The following is a 21,099-nucleotide window of genomic DNA, read 5'->3' on the forward strand; positions in this document are numbered from 1 at the left end:
CTTGGAAACTGGCGATGACGCAAGACGTACTTGTTACATTTACGTCATGACGTCCTTCCGCCTTCCTTTCCCCCTTAATCGGCGAGGTAAGAACATGGCGCATCCTGTTCTTGTGCATTTTAATCATCTACAATCTGCACTAATGTCAAATCCGTCCGGGTTTCTTAGTGCCCCAGGCTTTTGTTTACATAGTCATGAAAATATCTGTAGTTGTATTAGCGGCGAAAAGCCGATGCTGCTTGATTATCGCAGTCAGTTTGGTCGGTGTTTATCTGTTAGCCAAACTTATAGGCCGAAGCAAGCACAACTCATTCATTGAGCACATTGATAGCATACTTTTTATGACATTAGTAATGCTCAATTAGCCGTAAAACCGACTGAAAAGTCAAAGAATACGTTCACATTGCTGTCAGGATGGAGTTGACAGTTCATTCTGATTGATGCCACCGGTTTTGCGCTAGGCTATCTGGATTTTTCACAGCTGATAAATGAAGACACCGTAAAGTCAAGTCAACAAGATGTATTAAAACAAGTATATTTTAGCATTCTCTGACTGATTTTCTCAACCTTTCCTTCAGAATGAAGACCATTCTCAGTAACCAGACAGTGGACATCCCCCACAACGGTATGCCAAAAAATCATACGCCAAATACTAAGTATTTATAAACATTTTCTCCTTTTCCATGTCTAAACTTTCATTACATTTTGGCTGTTTGCTTGCAGTCGAGGTGTCCCTCAAGGGCCGCACAGTTGTTGTGAAGGGACCCCGTGGGGTTCTCCGCCGGGAGTTCAACCACATTAACCTGGAGCTCAGTCTTTTGGGCAAGAAACATAAGAAGGTGTGCAGTCTTGATACATGAAAGTTAAATTGCATTAAATACAGAATAACTCGAGCAATAGTTATTTATATTCACCTAAATATGGATTAATGGCATAATCAGACAAAATTCTTTGTGTAAACACCTCAATTGATCCGATTTGGCTAAATAAAAGTGAAATTGATTGGAAGGAGGTGTGACAGACCTGGAATCAGATCATCAGGCAAAAAAAGTGTGTAAATGCTTGAATCAATGCATTAAAATGCATTGATGCTTATGCTTGTTTTGCATCTTTACCAATGTGCCTATGCGGTCTTACAAACTGATACGTGGAGCAGACTGGATATTTATTAAATGTTTGCTAAGTCATCTGACATGACAACACTTCTAAAAACAAAGCTGACAGTTCAAAAACTGCAAATATGCTCATTATGACAAGTTTTGTTTGGGATAAGTGTAAAGCTCATGTAAATTGGATTGCAACATTTTATATTTCAAAACATGAAATCGTATTGGATTAGTTCTGATTAGCAAAATGAGTGATTTAAAAATACCTAGTGGAATTTATGCAAACAATTTGTTTCAGCTGCGCGTGGACAAGTGGTGGGGTAACAGGAAGGAGTTGGCCACAGTCCGCACCATCTGCAGTCATGTCCAGAACATGATCAAGGGGGTCACCCTGGTAAGAACTCTATTTTGGTACATTTCTTCTCACAAGCGGAGATCCTGTGTAAATCCGCTTTTAAAAGACTGTATTAGTGTCTTTAATTTCCTTGCTGTGTTATTGAAGAGGAAAATATATGAACTGTTGTGTGATGCATGTTCAATTTATTCTTTAGGGCTTCCGATACAAGATGCGATCTGTATATGCCCATTTCCCCATTAATGTGGTGATTCAGGAGAGTGGCTCTCTGGTGGAGATCAGAAACTTCTTGGGAGAGAAGTACATCCGCCGTGTCCGCATGAGGACAGGTATGCGTATAGGGTTTTTTTGTTTTCTTTGTCTGAATTCACATACTTTTACCATGAAGCCCATAATCCTACTTAATACATTCCTGGTTACACTGATTTTGTTTTTTTAGAACATTTTATTTTATTATTTTTAAGGTGTGTCATGCGCAGTGTCTGCTGCTCAAAAAGACGAGCTGGTTCTGGAGGGTAATGACATTGAGCTGGTGTCAAACTCGGGTAAGCGTCCCAAAGATGTACAGTGCCAACCTTTGATTAGAGAGATGCATGCAACTCGACCTCATTAGCATAATTGTAAACTATATAATGGCCTTTTTGCAGATGAAAGGTTGATTAATATGAATTGTTAACATTGTTAATTTGAATTACAATTGTGCTTGTGCCAAGCAAGATACTTAGGATAAAGATATTTAGGTAGAGGTCCTTTAGTTGCTGTTTTAGTTAATCCCAGTATTATGCACAAGAACAGCTTGTTTTGTGATTTTATTTTGAATGATCAAAAGTGATTCATCCCACTTGGTCTAAAAACAGTAATTTGTTTGTCCTAAAATTGATTTTAAATGCTATTCTTTTACTGGACTGGTTGTGGAAACCCTTGAATCTTAAGTCTAAACCGTACCCTCCCTCACCTTCATTTAATTTGATGTCCTGATGATGTTTAGATAGGATAACCTTACGGGCCATTTTTACGGGACACACCCTTGCCAGGATTTCTATATTGCCTAAAATATCCAGGTGTTGGGCGTTTGCACTGTGCAGATTGACCGTTGTATGACATTATTTCACGAGAGCTATAGAGAAGAGCAGATGGCTAATATTAATACAAATATTAATACAAATACAATACCTGCATTTTATTGGTCAAACTACTTCGGATGTTTTAGGCAATATAAAAATCCTGGCCAGGACGGGTCCTGTATACATGGCACATATGGCCACCCTATGTTTAGACTATTTTGCAAAAGACATTTTTAGCCTCCTTTCCCTCTTCTGACATTCTTCACCCTTGGTTGCATAACCTGAGAGGTGATTGAAGGACTGTCTGTCATTGATTGGGTTGTGTGTGAGAGAGGTGTATGCAAGTTTAAAGAGCATTACTGTATGCAATTTAGTGTGTGTGTGTGTGCATGCCTCACCTCCCCAGCATTTCTTTTTTCAGCTGCCCTGATCCAGCAGGCAACCACAGTGAAAAATAAGGATATCAGAAAGTTCCTGGATGGTATTTACGTCTCAGAGAAGGGCACTGTAGTGGAGCCGGAGTCCTAGAGAACACGTGAGGTTAGAACCAGACCGCTGTCCCGGGGGTCAGGAGCTGCTGCTGCCCCTCGCCTTTCTCTCAGCTCTTTTCTGTGCCAGTTTTCCTGCTTTTGCCATTGAACCTGTCTCTTCTGTGTTGTGATTTTTCATGTTCACTGTTAAATCTGCTGAGTTTTCTTTGCCAAAGTTCGATATTTCAAATGATCCAATAATCCAATTGAATTGACCATATCCTACACGCCAAACAGCTTTACAACACCATCTTTTGTAGGGCTTTATTGCACGTCCACGGTCATCCAAGCATGATAATACTTAACAAGCATTTGAGTCCACAGATATAACCACTGGCTTGGTTTGCATGTTACATGTCTGATTTCTGTACAGCTCGTATAGCACATGGGAGTTCTTGGGTACACCACCTTGAGTTATTTAAACTGGTTTGTCTTAACACTTTTTCTTTTATTTCCCCCTCTCTCTTTGGTTTTCTCCATCAGCTGCTCTGATCCAGCAGGCCACCACTGTGAGAAAGAAGGACATCCGGAAGTTCCTGGATGGTATCTATGTCAGCGAGAAGGGAACAGTGGTGGAACAGCAAGAGGACTAAATTAATCTCTGTAAAATCTGTCAATAAAGACCAACTACATTTTTCAACCACATACTTGTGTGCAAGTTTTATTCATTTTAGCACAATTATTCCAAATATGCATGGCAGGTAGTTTGGAGGGGTCAATGTGTGCAACAAAATGTGGGCTGCTTGTATTTGAAAGTCTTATCTTGTACTCTCCATTCACATCCTTTTTGTGTACTCGATGCTTTCTAAATCTGCATAGGATTTTTGCATTCATGAGTTCATTTAAACCCATTGGGATGAGAGCTCATGAGTCTTAAGTTTACCTTAATATTTTTCAAAAAAACCGTATTGTAAGTAAATATGCTTGTGACCATAAGAACACCTAAATCATGCAATAAATCTTCATGAGAAATTATTTGAATATATCATTGCATAAAATTTATTATAGTGTATAATCTGAGTTATCAGATTTAATCAAATGCCTTTAAACTTGTAATTCATGACTATATCAAAATGTGTAGGTCAAATGTTTTGTTACTTTTTGTAACTCCTTTAAAAAGTTCAAATTGGGTTTGCCAACTATGTTTGGTGAGAAGCAATGTAATTGCTATGACTGTTTTCCACATTTATGGAGACTTAAAATGCAGAACATAAGACAGGGTTTTTAAACGGGTGTTTGAATAGTGCTGGGGGATCCATGGAAGTGTTTAAAGAAAATAGTATAAAAATGTCAAAAATCAATAAAAAGAGAAAAAGATTCAAATTAATTTATCAATAAGAAAATAATACATCTAACAGTCCAGTGCCATAAGTAGAAAAACATGTAATTAGAAACTAAATATTTTACAGATAACATTTGGACAATTGGTTTGTTTTCATCTTGACTTTACAGAAAGCAGTTTTCATTAATATTAACTTTTCTGTTTTAGTAAAGATTAATTTAAATATTCTAATATAATATTTAACAGTATATATTATGAATAATCATATATGATGCCTCTGATTTAGTTTGTTGCAATTCAATTTCGCAACTTTTCTTACAGTACAGAATTCCACAAATAACAGCTGTTGTTATAGTGTTATTCCAGCAAATAGATCTAACATCATTATAATTTTATTTTACAAAGTAGGGTATCGATATCCTCAAAAGAACAGAAGATATTCTGCGCTCGTCTCTCTCTCTCTCTCCCTCCATCTGCGCGTCATCACGCTGCGCCTGAGTTGAGTATCATTGGCGCCAAAGAGGACTGGAGGAGCTCTAACTTACTGTCTCGCAAATTGTTTAAAAAAATTTAAAAAAATAAAGAAACGCTATTGACACTTGCTTAGAAATGGTGAGTCACCTTATTAATGAACCATCTGTAGAAATAAAGACACAATCAGAGACGAGACAGCTGATCAGGCTGTTTGGCTAAAGAAAGCAGTTAGCACCAACTTGTAGCTTTTTCGTGTTTGTTAATAGACTAGAACTACAAAAATAATAAAACGTGCAAAGGCTATTTATGAACTTGGCGGTCCATATTTCTGTCCTTGTTTCTCACCTGTGCATTTGTTTACGTCTTGGTTGAGCAACATTTAAGCACTGAAATGAAACGCTTAACGATTAAGATCGACTGACTGCCAGTAGACAGGCCATTATGAACTGACATGATACTATATAACATTACGATACAGATTTTTATGTTTTGGTATTAACGAAGCACCTGCTTCCTGTTTATTATTGTCAACTTTGAAATGTAAACATGCAACAGAACAAACTCAGCCTGCGGTTACTATGCTCTGCACAGCACGTTTATTAGCCTATTCCATAATAATAATAATAAAACTACATAAAATGTTATTTGTGTAAATCTTTATCTGTTCTAAAGAAGGGGGTGTCCCAACACTTTTGTCCTAATAGTGTCTATACAAGTCATTGGTGTTTGGTGATGAGTTTTTGGCTCGAGGTCTGCATATAAAGTCACACCAGAGGTGTTCAGCTGGGATCAGGACTTGGCTTTCTGCAGACCAGTCAAGTTCTTCCACACTGACTGAATCAATCATGTCTTTTTGAACCGTGCCTTATACACAGAGGCACTGTCATGTTAGAATAGAAAAGGGACCTGTCCAAACTGTTGCTATAAAATTAGAAGCACACAATTTCCTAGAATATCATTATATGCTTTAATATTAAGATTTGTACTCATAGAAATGACTAAAGTAGTCAAACATGTTCATTAGAAGGAGGTGGCCCAATACTTTTGGCAATGTAGTGTGTGTGTATATATATATATATATATATATGTATGTGTGTGTGTGTGTGTGTGTTTTAATTCACCTTTGTTTATTTCAGGATATACGGAGGTTTTTTACATCCACCAAACCTGCGGCCCCCAAACCTTCTAATGGAAGCACCAGCACTGATGAAGAGCAGAAGAAGAAACAGAAGTCAAAAACTAAGGTAGAACAACAGTCTAATGTCATTGAAGTGTACAAAGCTGAGATTTGTACAGAATCTATTAATATGAGATGGCATTTACAATCTCATTTCTTTTTCATATTCTTCATTTTTTCATGTCATATGTTTTATGCATTCAGTAGTGCTACACGATATCCTTTCTCTCTCTTTAGGTCACAAGTCCCACATTTAAAGAGAAACCATCTGGAAAACGAAAGAAAAGGGTCATAATTGATTCAGGTTCATGAACAGCTTTTTTTAAATATTGGTGAAATTGTGATGATGACCATCATGTTCATAATGTTAAGAAATAGAGTTTATCAAATACATACCGTAAATTTGGCCATACAAGAGAGGAGATGGGTGCCCTGAGGTTTTCAGAAATACCTCAGACCAGGGGTTTTTAAACACATTCTGGGAATCATACTGATGAAAATGTCAGACTATTTTTAGATGTGCTCCTCTGTCATCTTATCTCAGACTCTGAGGAAGAGAAGAAGGAGAAGGAGAAGAAAACCAAGAAGGGCACTAAAGAGACTGATGCTGCCACCACAGTGAAGAAACAGCCAGTAACTTACGTGTCTGATTCTGGTGAGGGAGTCAACAAACAAATTTCCACATATATAATATAATGCTGTTAATCCATAAATATTACATGTAGGTAATAATTCGTACTCTTCTTTTGTCTTCTTTTTATTTTTTCCATATTCAGATGATACGTTTATGACTCTGAAAAAGACGAAACCAAAAGAAAATGGAACAGCTAAAAACAAGAAAGAATCCGGAAAAGCAAAAGAAGTGAAAGTCTCATCCAGTAAATCCCCAACCAAATCCCCAAACACCATCTCAAAGGGAGGGGTGAAGAGCTCTCAGCCTACCATCTCCCCAAAGGTCGGACCAACGCCACCAAAACAAAAGCCCACTTCAGTAATGGCCTTCTTTGGCAGCTCAAGTGTTCAGAGATCAGATAAGAAAATGGTGGCCAGTACCAGCACTAAGAGGAAGGCAGTGAGTAGAGAGAATAAATAAAAGTGTGTGTGTGCTTTAAAGTGTATAAAAATTCCAACTCATCGCTGTTTGGTCTTGACCAGCCCACACAGGAAACTGAAGGGTCGCTCAGTGATGAAGCCATTGCAAAAGAGCTTCAGATGGATGAAGACATGGAGGTTGGTTCAGGACACACAGCACGTGTTCCTGTATTAATCAGAATTGGGTCATATCAAAATGGCATGCTGTTATATTCTGTAATCAGGGACTTAAATGAGAATTATGGAGTTAAATTATGATTCATAATTGCTAAAATAATTTTATGCATGTGAACGTGTATCTTCATAACCATGTATACAGGGATATTCCAGTAGCTGTTTTTTTCAGAATAAATGTTTATCCAGAACATACCTTAATTGGAAAATGTTGCATGCAAATGTGGTCGCTGTTTTGCATAGCTAGTTTTTTATTATACAAAACATTTAGTAAATTTTGTTTATGTATGAACACATAATGCAGATACACATAACTTGCGTATTTTTGTGTTAGTTGGAAAAGCAGATCCATGATGATGAGGAATTTGCAAGAACATTAGCCATGCTGGATGAAGCTCCCTTACCGAAAAAGGTTGATGTGCAGAATTTGTTTCTGTAGTTTCTCTTAACACTATATCTCCTACTGATGTATACATGTATATTGTTCATTTTTGTCCTATCTGTAAATTGTTTTTTAAAAAAAAGTTAAAAAAGCAATTCAGTTTAAAAGTAAAACTTTTTGGTGTTTAAAAAAAAAAAAAAAACTATTATCAGTAATATTAATATTTTTATATAATTTTATATATTTTAACAGGTTTATTTTTTTTATTAATATTTGAAAAACTTGTCTTCAAAGTCATGTGGTGCAGCCAACAAAGTACATGTATGTTATGTTGTGTTAATTCTTTATTTCATTTATTTGTTTTTTGGTTCTTAGGCTCGGGTGGACTCTGTCTCTCCCTCCAAGAGCAGTTCTCAGGCAATTGCCTCAGACACCAAACCCAAAAAGGACCCGTCCCCTAAAAAGAGTCCTGTGAAGACCAGCTCCAAACTGGCTCAGATGAAAAAACGACAGGAAGAAGTGGATGAGGAAAGGAAAAAAGACAGGGGTGAAAAGCACATTAAGATTTCTCCTAAGAAAGAGCCAATCTCACCAACTAACTCAGAGTGGGCAGCTACGCCCAAAACAGGAAGTGTTTCCAGGGGAATGACAAAATCAAGGAATTTTTCCACACCTAAAAGTGACAGTGCACCCAATAAAACCTCACCAACAAAACCAGAGGTGAATCATTGGAATCTACTTAATTTAGGATTTTTTTAAAGAAGTTAATTGATATGTCAGTGTGCTTTTAATTGTTTTGTTTAAGGGTCTAAATTAAAAGAGAGTACAACATATTAGGCTTTATGTTTAATTCTGTATATGCAATATATGTTGTTTCAAGACAGATTACAAAATAGGGCTCTACCTTGTTTTGATGTGCTAGTCAGCAAATCAAAAGCTTCCCTGTGTCTCATTATTTCAGAATACAAGTCCTGAGGATCTAGAGAAAAAACAGACAAATTCATCAGCCTACCGTAACTTTTTGAACCGAGAAGGACCACGAGCACTGGGGTCTAAAGAGATACCACAGGTATAAACACCTAAACGACTCATGTTGACAACTGCTATTAGGCCTGTCGTCTTACTGCTATTTGTGATTATCTTTAAGGAATTAAATTATACTTTAAGCTGCTTGAACAATCTTATGTTTGTGTTTTAGGGAGCAGAGAACTGCCTGGAGGGTTGTGTGTTTGTGTTGACCGGTGTGTTAGAATCTATGGAGAGGGATGATGCTAAGTCACTAATAGAGCGATATGGCGGGAAAGTCACAGGAAACGTCAGCCGTAAAACTACTTACCTTGTTCTGGGACGAGACAGTGGAGCCTCAAAGACTGAAAAGGTCCTCATTTTTTTTAACATGTCATTATTTCTCTTTATTCGAACATGAGTGTTGCGTCTCCATGTTTCTTCAATATATATTTCTAATTTAACCTTTTAATTGAATTAAATGTAATTATTCTAACATTTTTTTTTTCAATGTCATTTCAATGTTTATTCCTTAGGCGGAGAGTTTTGGCACTAAGATCATTAATGAAGATGAGTTGTTGGACCTCATAAGAACCAAACCAGGCAAGAAGTCTAAATACGAGATTGCAGCAGAGGCAGAGGTACAGCAGCTCCCATCAACCCTCCTGTTTTTCCACTAGTTGTTTCACACTAGGGCTGCATGATCTTTAGCAAATTAAATCCATAGTGATATGGCTAAAAGCAAAAAAACAAAACAAAAAGGACTTTAAATTCTTCACTTCGAATGTTCAAGCCCTCAAGGTTTTAGCATCAAATGCTCAAGCTTATTTTGGTGCAATATTGGTGAATTGCTGGCAATTTCTGTGTGCAAAAATGTTGGAAGTTATGCAAATATGAATAAAAATAAAGTGAACCTGGCCCACATTGGATTCCCAAATCCCAAAATTGGATTAACCGCTCTGAAAACACAGAATTATAAGATGCACATGTTCAATTAATTATTAGCTTTTCATTTACTCACAAACCCCTGTTTGGGAAACTCTGGTGTAATATTTAAGAAGTTAGGATAAGAAATTAAGTGTACTATAAAATTATAGTATTATTTGTACGAAATAATAAATTTTTAATAATCAATCAATGTTTTGTACAATACTAATATATTTCTTATTTTGTTTAATATTTTTATTTAATAATAATCATATTATTTTATAGTCATATCGAATAGGTTAAAAAACAGTAGGAATTTAGTCAATTGTTTTTTTTGTTTGTTTGTTTTTTCATTTGATGGTTAGTAAAAAGAAGTTTGGTTCAAGTTTTGTAATATGCATAATCTTATTCTGAACACCCAGATTTTTTCCAAAACATTTAGTCCTAAAAGAGTGGTTTGTACACAAAAAAAGTCTTCAGAGTAAAAAGCCATTATTCAGCTTTTTATTTTTATTTACTATGCAGATGCAAAATCACCCTAGTCAATAATTATTTCCAAATTTAGTTATTTAAGTTATCTGGTGTCCTGTATATTTTCATATTGAAACATATAGCAGAAAAACTAAATATTGCATACAAAATATGTCAGGTTTTTTATATCATGCAGCCTTACTGCACATACTGGAATTAGTTTTTTTTAACAAGCTGTCTGTCTATCTTCCGTATTACAGAATAAATCCTCTAAAACAAGGATTCCAGACTCTAGAGGCAAACCCACTCCTCCATCCAAGAAGGCCACACCACAAGGGCCCAGCCCCAACAAGAGAAGCCCTTTAAAGGGGAAGTCTAAGCCTGGCTCTGCTTCTAAATCTGGAAAACTTGGGGCCTCTCGTTCAGAGGTTAAAAAGAGTTTGAGCTTTGATCAATCCAAGAGAGCATCCCGTGTATCCCATTCTACCCCTGAGAGTGAGGGTAGCAGCCTGTTGTGGGTGGATAAGTACCGCCCCTGTAGTCTGAAGAACCTGATTGGGCAGCAGGGGGATCAGAGTTGTGCTAACAAGCTTCTGCGTTGGTTACAGAACTGGCATAAACATCACAGCGGCAATACAAAAGCACCAAGTCAGTATTTAAAGTTTGTTCCTACTATATGTTCACAATCGGTGAATATTTGGCTAGTTGACATATAATCTATCATAGTCTACATGGTCAAACTTTATTTTAAGGGGTGCTTGTTACACGTTACATGTACTTACTATTGTAACAATAAATAATGCATAATTACATGCATGTAACCCTAAGCCAAACCCTAATCCTAACCCTAATCATATAGTAAGTAGATGTAGTTAATTAATATTACTCAGTACTTAAATGTATAATTACACTGTAACAAGGAAACCTTAAAATGAAGTTTAACCGTCTACATCAAGATTTTAGATACAAATTTTGGATTAGGGTGTGTGTGTGTGTGTGTGTATATATATATATATATATATATATATATATATGTATGACAAATGCAATTGTCCCTAAAATATCATAATATAAATTGTATAAGAAAAGAATTGGAAATGTTGTGTCAGATGTATTTTTTGTTTTTTTAGTTATACTACTGAATCTACTTAATTTCATGTCAACTACCCATGTTCGGAATGGCATGCTACCAGTATGCAAGGTCTATTTGCACCAATGACCTGCTACAATTTCCAAAGCATACATTATATAACCAGAGTACACAGTTTCCCATAATGCAGTGCACTTGACTTCACCATAAGCATTTGTATTTTACTCTTGCAGGAGCATTTTTAATGGTGCATACTGTTTCACATACTAATTTTTAACAGTAGTATACGATTAGCAGTATGTACTGGGTAGTATACCATTCGGACCATACTCAGTGTGTTTATTCTAATGCACTGTTTAGCCTAAAATTCTGTTGAACCAATTTTCATTATTTTTGTGTCTCTGTCTTTCTGGAAAGCAGCCAAATTTGGGAAGTTTGGGAGTAAAGATGACGGTTCTGGATTTAAGGCTGCATTGTTATCTGGGCCTCCTGGTGTTGGGAAGACCACTACTGCTGCTCTCGTCTGTGAGGTCAGTTCATTCTCACTCATAATCATTTATAAATTAACATTGTTTAACTGTTTCAAAAAAGTCTGCGTAATCCTTTTAAAGTGTTTAACATGGGACCAAGAATTAAATCTTGAGTGAATGATTGTAAACAAAGTGTGTCTGTTTTTACAGTTTCATTGCATTGGTTAATGCGTTAATAGTCTTCCATATATGCTTGTAGGAGTTGGGTTACAGCTACGTGGAGATGAATGCGAGCTGCACCCGCAGTAAGAACAGCTTAAAGGAAGTGATCGCAGAATCACTCAACAACACCAGCATTAAGAACTTCTATACCGGTAATTAGCTTAATTAATAGCTAATTAACCAGGTAGCATCTGTAAAAGGTTTTGGAGTTAAACCTCAGTGATTATAATGTAAACACTGTATGTTTCTGTGTTTATTGGTGTCAGGTGCATCTCAGACAGTGAGCAGTAAACATGTCCTCATAATGGACGAGGTGGACGGGATGGCAGGAAATGAAGACAGAGGAGGAATACAGGTCGGCATACACACTCTCATTCAATTGCATTATCTGTCTTTACCAGAGGTGGTGCTCAAGGAGCAAAAGTGGACCAGATGGTGTTTAAATCCTTATGGGTTATATGGCTGTGTGTGGAATGGAGCATTAGTTTAATAATTACTGAGTACGGCACAGTATTTATTGTATACTGCTTACATTTTTTACAAATATCTGCCATTGTTCCACAATAAATGTTGTAGTATGCAAGCTCATTCATTTTTGAGTGCAACAACTAAAATTCTAGTTTTGATTAAAAATGTTTTTTGCATAGATTTGGCATCCTTTTCATTCCTTACGCTGGAAATGAAGGTCAAGTCATTGTAATGTGGGAAACAGTAATCTATGCTATACTCTCTGTTCTATACTGTTCATTTTGAGCAAATGTAGTAGGTATTCTGTGCATGCAGAAAATGTTCATACTTAGTGTAGTATATAGACTACATAGTGCAGTCTTGGTAAGAGTAGTATGGTAGTGTGCCATTAAACTGGTATATGTGCACACCAGTGTTTCCAGTGTCATTGTGATTATTGAATCTTGTGCTTTGCCCCACACAGGAGATGATTGGTCTGATAAAGCAGTCAAAGATTCCCATTATCTGCATGTGTAATGACCGCAATCATCAGAAGATCCGCTCGCTGGCTAACTACTGCTACGACCTGCGGTTTCAGAGACCCCGTGTTGAGCAGATCAAGGTGCTCGCTGACATTTCAAATAATTGTCTGATTAAATCAGTGTTTTCTTTTGATCTTTTGGTATTTTTTTGCGAATTCAGCGTATTTACCTTGTCACATGTGCTTCTCTAGATAATGACCTAGAAATAGTGCAGAATCTTAGGTATTTCTTATTCATTTTTGCATTATAAAGTTTCTTTGTGTTTTTGGATATAAAAAATATTTGAAATGCTTTTTTCCAGGTTTAAAATCCCAGGTTTTAGTTTTTAGTAAAAACGGTAAATTATTCGTGATTACAACCAACTAACTCTAAAGGTCCGTGCACACTGAGTTCGAAATTTTTGTATGCATTTTTTTGGTATTCGTCATTCCTATCAAAATGCTTGCTACGGATGCGAAAACACAGAAAATCGAACCTGATTTTTTTCATGACGGACGAAAGTTTTGGAGGCAGTGTGTAAACGTGATAGACACAACGTGAGGTCATATTCATTTTTTTAATGTGCACAAATTTCAGAAAATTTTGGATTAGTGTGCAATGACCTTAAATCTAATCCAAACACTATAGTAGGTACATGTCGTTAGTTATTTCTAGCAAATACTACTTTTTGTAAGATTACACTGTAACAAGGACACGTTAACAATGTCATTTAAAAAAAAAGTTTTTTTTAGTCAGTATCACACTTATTGCAGTCAAAAATAATTAAGCTTTCTTTTTGTCCAATCAGGGGGCTATGATGTCTATAGCTTTCAAAGAAGGTCTGAAGATCCCACCCCCAGCACTTAATGAAGTCATTCTGGCGTCCAATCAGGATATTCGGCAGGTATTAATAAACAAATTGGTTGTCTTTATCACTGATTCAGTGTCTTTAGTAGTGCTACAAAATTATTGTTTCTATTCCCTAGGTACTGCATAATCTGAGCATGTGGTCTGCTAAAGACAAAGTCATGACTTATGACCAGGCCAAAGCTGATGCTAAAAATGCTAAGAAGGACATGAAACTGGTATGTGCACGCTGTTAAATACATTATACAATACACACACTGTACAATCATTGGTGCATTGATGATGTGAGTGGACTGTACAGTATGAATATCTGTGTGTTTACATATGCAGGGTCCATTTGATGTGTGTCGGAAGGTGTTTGCTTCAGGAGAGGAAACCGCCCACATGTCTTTGATTGACAAATCAGACCTTTTCTTCCATGATTACTCTTTAGCACCACTATTTGTTCAAGAAAACTACCTGCATGTCCGACCAGCTGCTGCAGGGTAGGTTTTAGATTTGCACAAAAGGGCAGTTTTCCCAAATTGTTACAATATTCAATACATATCTCAATTTTTTGCTTTTCCTCTAATGTAAAAGGAGATTCTTGCTTGTTCCCCATGAAAAGACCTGATCTAGATAGAACAGCTATTGTTACATACCGTACATAAAAAATGTAGACATAATGACCACTTATTGCCTTTTATTGCATTAACACAAAATAAACATTTTTATATTTAGGTACCAATATTAAAATAGGAATAAAATGTTACAAAAAGTGCAATCTTCACCATCACTGCATTTTACAGTGTTCTTGTTACATGTCGTACATGCACTTACTATAGTAATAACAGTAAATTGTGCATCATTACAAGCAACATAACCCTAAACCAAACTCTAATCCTAACCATAACTTTCAGTGCATGTTGTTAATATAATATTATACCATGGTCTATCTGAATACTCGATTCTGATTGGCTGGCAGGTATGCATTAAAACCGTTTAATGCACAGGTAATTCCAAGTCCGTTTAATCACCGTTCTATATTAATGCGCTGCTTTAATTGAGGCACAGAAACCCACACACATCACTCGCACACAAACACACACAGAGAGAGAGAGAGAGAGGTCGGCGATTGCGCTGCACACACACAGAAACTTATCAACGCCCCGCGACTATTATTAATAAAATAGTCTAGATACTAGATCGCTACATTATATTCCTCAGCAACGAGGTGGTAATCGCTGTTTTTGAAGTAATTAAACACAGCTTCATTATTTGTAGAGTGACGTGCAGATGCAGGTAACACACACACAATTGTCATCTCTTTCTCGATTGATAATTCATTCAAATAAATGCTATAATCATAAATGCTAGCTCTAACGAACCGTAACTGACGAAAATAACTGTCATTTTTACCCTTCCGGTCAAATATTGCACTGCGAATATCATTAACTTGTCAATGCCGGCAAATGAGCATGGTATAAGCAGGATACTGCATGGCTAGCTGTGCATTCAATTATTTTAATGCACTTCCTGGACTCCATGTCATGCATTAAAATCATTTAATGCACAGCTAGCCATGCATTATCCCTTACTTAACCCATTACTTAACTTTATATATGTACACTGTAACAAGAGCACCTTCAAATAAAGTGTAACCCAATCTTCCTATAAAGTTGCATTTGCTGAATCAAAGCAAGTTCTTTGAAAAACAAAGAAACAAATGACACATTACATGAAACAAATGGCAGTCTGTTGGTTTGCATTTACACCTAATGTTCAGATGACTTTGGACTGATTAATTTGGCTTACTTTCTTTAGAAATATGAGCTAAACTTGTAATATTATCACTGTATACTCAATTTTCCCTAATTTTGTGTCTGCGAAATGATTGCAATAATATCTTGTACTCACCATCCATAACACACAATAACATTTGCAGCTTGTAACTTATGCACCATGTATTTATAAGACTTTTTAAGTCTATTCTGACTAGATGAAAGCATGATGGTATAATTGTGACATTTGATGTTTATCAGGGGAAATCTGAAGAATCATTTGGTGTTGTTGAGTAAAACAGCAGACAGCATTTGCGATGGCGATTTAGTGGACAAACAGATCCGCTCGAGACAGACATGGTCTCTGCTTCCCACACAGGTAACGTACATTATCTTCTCATCAGTGTTGACCAACAAATCATCTGCCGACAGCTTTGATTGCTGCAACAGCACTGAGATAATCAGGCCCTGATGTGGCTATTTTCAAAATGACATTTTCGAGGCAGAAACGATGAAACAAAAAATTTCTGCTGCAGCACTGATTTGTAACATATTACAAAATCCGTTCACATAGGTCAAGTGTTTTCACATAGATCAGTGAAGACAAACCAAGCTGCTTTTTTTTTTTATAAATCTGTGCTTAATTGTTTCCCCCAGGCGATTTATGCGAGCGTGTTGCCAGGGGAGCTGATGCGGGGTTATATGAGTCAGTTTCCGACCTTTCCCAGCTGGTTGGGCAAGTTCTCATCCGCTGGCAAACACAGCCGCATCATACAGGAGCTTGCTTCACACATGAGCCTAAAGTGAGAAAACACAAACACTTCTTCTCACACTTTCTTCCTTCTTGTCAAAAGTATGAACTCTTTAAACCACATTTTTGCTTCCCTAAAATCTAGCCTCTTTCTCATCCTGCAGAACGTTAAGTAGTAAGGAAGCCCTAAATCTGGATTACCTGCCGTATTTGCGCTCAGCAATATTAGAGCCTCTTCAGTCGCAAGGTTCAGAGGGAGCCAGTCAGAGCGTGAAGCTCATGGATGATTACGACATCATCAAAGAGGATGTTGATAACATGATGGAAATCAGCATGTGGGGCGGACAGCCAGATCCTTACTCTAAACTAGATTCCAAGGTGTGTGTGTGTGTGTGTGTTTGTGTTTGTGTTTGTGTGTGTGTGTGTGTGTGTTTGTGTTTGTGTGTGTGTTTGATTTTCTGAGCATATTGTAGAGTTCTCCTCCAGGACTAGAAACTGGTGGTCCAGTTGACAGTTCATTGCTTTGACAGATGCCTGTTCAGTCTGAGTTAATTGTTTTAACTGTAAAACATCTGGAGGTGCTGTATGCCACACTTTATCCCATCAGCTCTGTTTTTTTTTCCTTTCTGCAGGTGAAAGCTGCATTTACAAGAGCCTACAATAAGGAATCCCATCTTACGCCGTACTCCTTACAAGTGGTGAAGAAAAGTCGTAAAGGTGCTGTTGACCCTGAGCTTATAGGAGAGCTTGACAGTGAATCTCAGGTCCAGGAAGAGGAAGAAGACGATGGGGTTACAGCAGATGCAATGATCAAGGTAGATATCAAAATAACAATTCAGTGTCTCTCTTTTCGACTTTCCATCAGTTTTACAATCATGTTGACCTCAATAACATCTCATCTGGAGAACACTTAATGGGTTAGTTCAACCAAAAGTAAAAATTGTCATTCTAAACCTGTATAAGTTTCTTTCTTATGTTGAACAGAAAAGATCATTTGAAGAATGATAGTAATCAAACAGTTGATGGTTCCCATTGAGTTCCATAGTATTTCTTTACGCTACTTTGGAAGTCAGTGGTGACCAATAACTGTTTGGTTCTTCAGAATTCTTCAAAATATCTTTGTTTGTGTTCAACATAATAAAGGAACTTATACAGGTTTGGGACGACATGAGGATGAGTAAACGATGACAAAATGTTCATTTTTAGGTGAACTATTCCTTTAATGGCTAAGTTCACCCCACAATGTAAATTCTTTCATCAATAACTGACCTTCATGTTGTTCCAAATTCTTAAGGCTTTCGTTCAACTTTGAAACACAAATGAGGTTATTTTTAATGAAACCTGTGAGTTCTATCCCTCCACCAAAAGTCAGTGCAACCAGAACTTTGACACTTCAAAATGTTTACAAAGACATTGTAAACAGTCCATATGCATCAAGTTTAATCCATGTCTCCTAAAGAGATTTGATTGCTTTATATGGTGGTCAGATTTAATTTAGAAAATATAATTAATATTTTTTGGGGAGGAATACTGAAATGTTAAGTAGTTCACCCAAAAATGCTAATTGTCAACATTTACTCATGCCCATGTCTTTCCGAACCTGTGGCCTCCTTTGTTTCTTGAAAAATAAAATGTGAATTTTTGAAGAGTTTTTCAGTTTTTTCCATACAGTTGTAAAGAAGAGAGATTCAAGCTCTCAAGCATAAAAGCACAATAAAAGTTGTTCATATGCCTCATGCTCTATATTCCAAATCTTCTGAAACCACTGTAACCGGTTCACAAAGTAAGTTGAGAAAGTTGAGAAACAGATTTGTTTCTTAAAGCCATCTTAAAGCGGCTGCTTTTATGATAATGTTTCATTGTTTTTGAAACTTGAAACCTTCAGTCCCTGGCTTTAATTGAAAAAATGAAAGTTTGGAACATGAGGGTGACCTTTTTTAATTTTGGATGAACTCTTCCATTGATCACTTATAGATTGTTGCAACAGGTAAAGTTTATTAAGTATATTTAGGTACTTGTTATTTTAAGTTTACATGTAATTTGTGATATGCAAGCATGTTTAATATATATTTTGGCCAAGTTGATTTTGTTACCAATAAGAATGTAGTACTTTCAGCTACATATTACCATGTGTTAATTCATTCTGTAGAATTCCTCTTTTCCCCCGAAATCAGCATAGAAAATGCAGAAACAGTCGGCATATTCCATCAGGTCCTACATATAGGCAAAATATCATAACAAATCAGTCAAAATGCTACACTATTATTCACCCGATTTCTGTTTTTTATTCTTACAGCAGAAGAAAGCTAAACCAGCAAAAGACGTCAAGCAAGAGAAGCCAGCGCCTTCTGGGAAGGGGAAAGGCAGGGGTAAAGGAAAGGCCATGAAGTGAGATAAACATAGGAGGGAACGAGACAGAAAGCCCTCTTCTCTCGGTTTTCACAAAGATGTGAGTGGCTGAATGACATCAGCTCTATAAACAGAACTTTTTTGTCTGTGAGTCATACTTGTGCACTTCCTGAAAGCCATCACTCAGCTTAAGCTGCTTTCAGCAGAGCGGACACTGCAGGGACCAGGAGCTGGGGGTGGACCACACATTTACACAGAAGTTATTATATAGTTCACAATTCATCAAGCATGCAGACTTAACACATGCATCATACTATTAACACACGGCGCTGAAGCTATATTCATCTCAAAGGTAAACCGTATTAAGGCCACTTAATGTCACTGTACTCGTGTAACCCTCATGACAAAGTACACAAGCATAGTTTCAGCTTTTCACATTTAAACACACACATATACCCTCTTCCACATGGATACCAGCTGTACTTGCTCCATGTCAGCTAGCGACTACACATCGTGTAAATATGTATCTGCCGTATTAGCATTTTTCCCTTTGTTACTTTGAATATTTGCAGATAAATATATATATAAATAATCCCTTTCTTAGTGTTTTCTATGGCAGTACTTTTGGATTGATAGTGTCTGATATTAACCTGAAGATTATTCTGTAAATGACAATGTATGCGATTCAAAAATTAAAAGGAGAATTATGTTGTAGAGATGTATTGTGTTTGCTTATTATAATTATCTCGATGGCTCATTCTGCTTGATGATGCAAATGAGAAGTGTTGATCAGATGCTACTGCACTGTATGTGATGTTATATATCTGGGTAAACAGCTCACTGCATAGCTCCAGGTATATATACTGTATATAAAATTTCAGTATTGCACTTTCAGTACTTAATTTGTAGTCTAACATGAAGACTTTAATACACAATTATTTACTGCAATAAAATAATTTATTTTTTATACAGATAAATTTACAGTAGAAAAAGAAATCTACGAGCTGATGAATGTTGATTGTCATTTTAAAGAACAGTGAAGTACTGACATGAATGCATCTAACAACATATACAGACAATAATTATGCAGCTATAATTGTTCATTGAGTTACAGTCAGAAAATATTCCTATATATTAGTCTTGCTTAAAATAGTTATATGCATGATTTATGACAATCTAAATGTGTATCTGAATCACACTTATGAATAACTATGCATAATGTGAGCTCTTAGTGCTAACTGTGCCAGTTATATGTTCAGAGGCTGAAAAGTGGACATTAATGGTACAAATCTGTGTTGTGAAGCAATACAGTACAAAAAGAGCAGATATGTGTAAAAGAATCACAGTTTAGCACAATGGCTCTCAACCTTTCATTTCATGAAGCTTGAATATAATAATTTACATATGTGTGTATATATTGTGGCGGGAGGAGCCAACGACAGACACAGTGGGCGTGGCGTCAAGCCTCGGAGAGGTTTTTATTAAACAATATTTAAAATAAAGTGTCCAAAGGGGGAAAAGGTGTCCAAAATAAACGGGGATCTGGTGTCCTCGTCGTGCTGCGGGGCTGTGCAGGAGGGCAGTGTTCAGGGGGGAAGGGTCCAGGTAAGGGGCGGAGTCTGGCGGCCGCACGCGCTCCCGTCTGGAGGTCCCGGGGCGCGGGTGACGGCGGCTTCTGTGGCGGCTTCGTCCAACTCCTTCATCCCCGGGTGCTCGACGGGATTCCACGGCCCGGCGTCCTTGCCCGACGGCCGTATCGCGGGTGCAGTGTCGGCCGGACTGCGGGTCCGGCCGCTCGCGTCTCTGACGGCGGCAGGTAGTTCCCTCTACGCTCCCTTTCCTGGACCCACGAGGACACCAGCGTGCATGCACGGGAAGAGACCGGTCTCCCGAGGAGAGGCGCGCTCGGAGTTTAAACGGCGGCGGTGACGAGGCTCCATTCACGTCAGGTGCGCCTCATCACACGCCGCCAGCCCTGCGTGTTCAGCGCCCCTCCTCTCTCACACACCCACTCCCGTCGGGAGCCTGGTGAAGGGCGGCGAATACGGGACGGGGTGGTGATGATGGACAGGGGGGAGGCAGCCGACTCGTCACATTATATATATATATATATATATATATATATGTGTGTGTGTATATGTGTGTGTGTGTGTGTGTATGTATATATATATATATATATATATATATGTATAACACACACACACAGGGTATATACACGTCATATATATATATATATATATATATATATATATATATATATATGACCCTGGACCACAAAACCAGTTTTAAGTCGCTGGGTTATATTTGTAGCAATAGCCAAAAATACATTGTGTGGGTAAAAATTTTCGATTTGACTTTTATGCCAAAAATCATTAGGATATTAAGTAAAGATCATGTTCCATGAAGTTATTTAGCTAATTTCTTACTGTAAATATATCAAAACTTGATATATATCAAAACAAATACATTTTTGATTAGTAATATGCATTGCTAAGAACTTAATTTGGACAACTTTAAAGGCGATTTTCTCAATATTTAGATTTTTTTGCACCCTCGGATTCCAGATTTTCAAATAGTTGTATC

At 37.1% G+C, this 21,099-nt stretch overlaps 2 protein-coding genes across 5 annotated transcripts; both read left to right on the plus strand.

The window, feature by feature from the left end:
* The first annotated feature begins 8 nt into the window (after window positions 1–8).
* Window positions 9–3,700, plus strand: LOC306873219 (large ribosomal subunit protein uL6). Its single transcript, XM_079422336.1, has 8 exons — window positions 9–86; window positions 579–625; window positions 724–839; window positions 1,405–1,500; window positions 1,658–1,790; window positions 1,926–2,006; window positions 2,947–3,065; window positions 3,539–3,700. Exons 2-7 carry the CDS (start codon window positions 580–582, stop codon window positions 3,051–3,053), a joined length of 579 nt encoding a protein of 192 aa, XP_079278462.1. The 5' UTR covers window positions 9–86; window position 579; the 3' UTR covers window positions 3,054–3,065; window positions 3,539–3,700.
* Window positions 3,701–4,814: 1,114 nt separating this feature from the next.
* On the plus strand, window positions 4,815–19,233 carry LOC306872131 (replication factor C subunit 1-like). Of its 4 annotated transcripts, none has more exons than XM_079420544.1 (24): window positions 4,815–4,949; window positions 5,948–6,055; window positions 6,226–6,292; window positions 6,533–6,643; window positions 6,765–7,060; window positions 7,144–7,218; window positions 7,589–7,666; window positions 8,012–8,356; window positions 8,598–8,705; window positions 8,835–9,014; window positions 9,178–9,282; window positions 10,300–10,687; window positions 11,547–11,659; window positions 11,859–11,973; window positions 12,088–12,176; window positions 12,753–12,890; window positions 13,598–13,693; window positions 13,776–13,874; window positions 13,987–14,141; window positions 15,678–15,795; window positions 16,074–16,219; window positions 16,332–16,545; window positions 16,800–16,982; window positions 18,464–19,233. In XM_079420544.1, the coding sequence occupies exons 1-24, from the start codon at window positions 4,947–4,949 to the stop codon at window positions 18,557–18,559; spliced, it is 3,426 nt and encodes a 1,141-aa protein (XP_079276670.1). In that variant the 5' UTR covers window positions 4,815–4,946; the 3' UTR covers window positions 18,560–19,233. The 4 variants fall into 4 exon arrangements, with proteins under 4 accessions (XP_079276670.1, XP_079276672.1, XP_079276669.1 ...); XM_079420546.1 differs by having other exon boundaries at window positions 11,550–11,659; XM_079420543.1 differs by lacking the exon at window positions 18,464–19,233 and having other exon boundaries at window positions 16,800–17,115.
* Window positions 19,234–21,099: the final 1,866 nt, after the last annotated feature.

This window comes from Barbus barbus, assembly GCF_936440315.1.
Source record: "Barbus barbus genome assembly, chromosome: 7".
Lineage (NCBI taxonomy): Eukaryota > Metazoa > Chordata > Actinopteri > Cypriniformes > Cyprinidae > Barbus > Barbus barbus.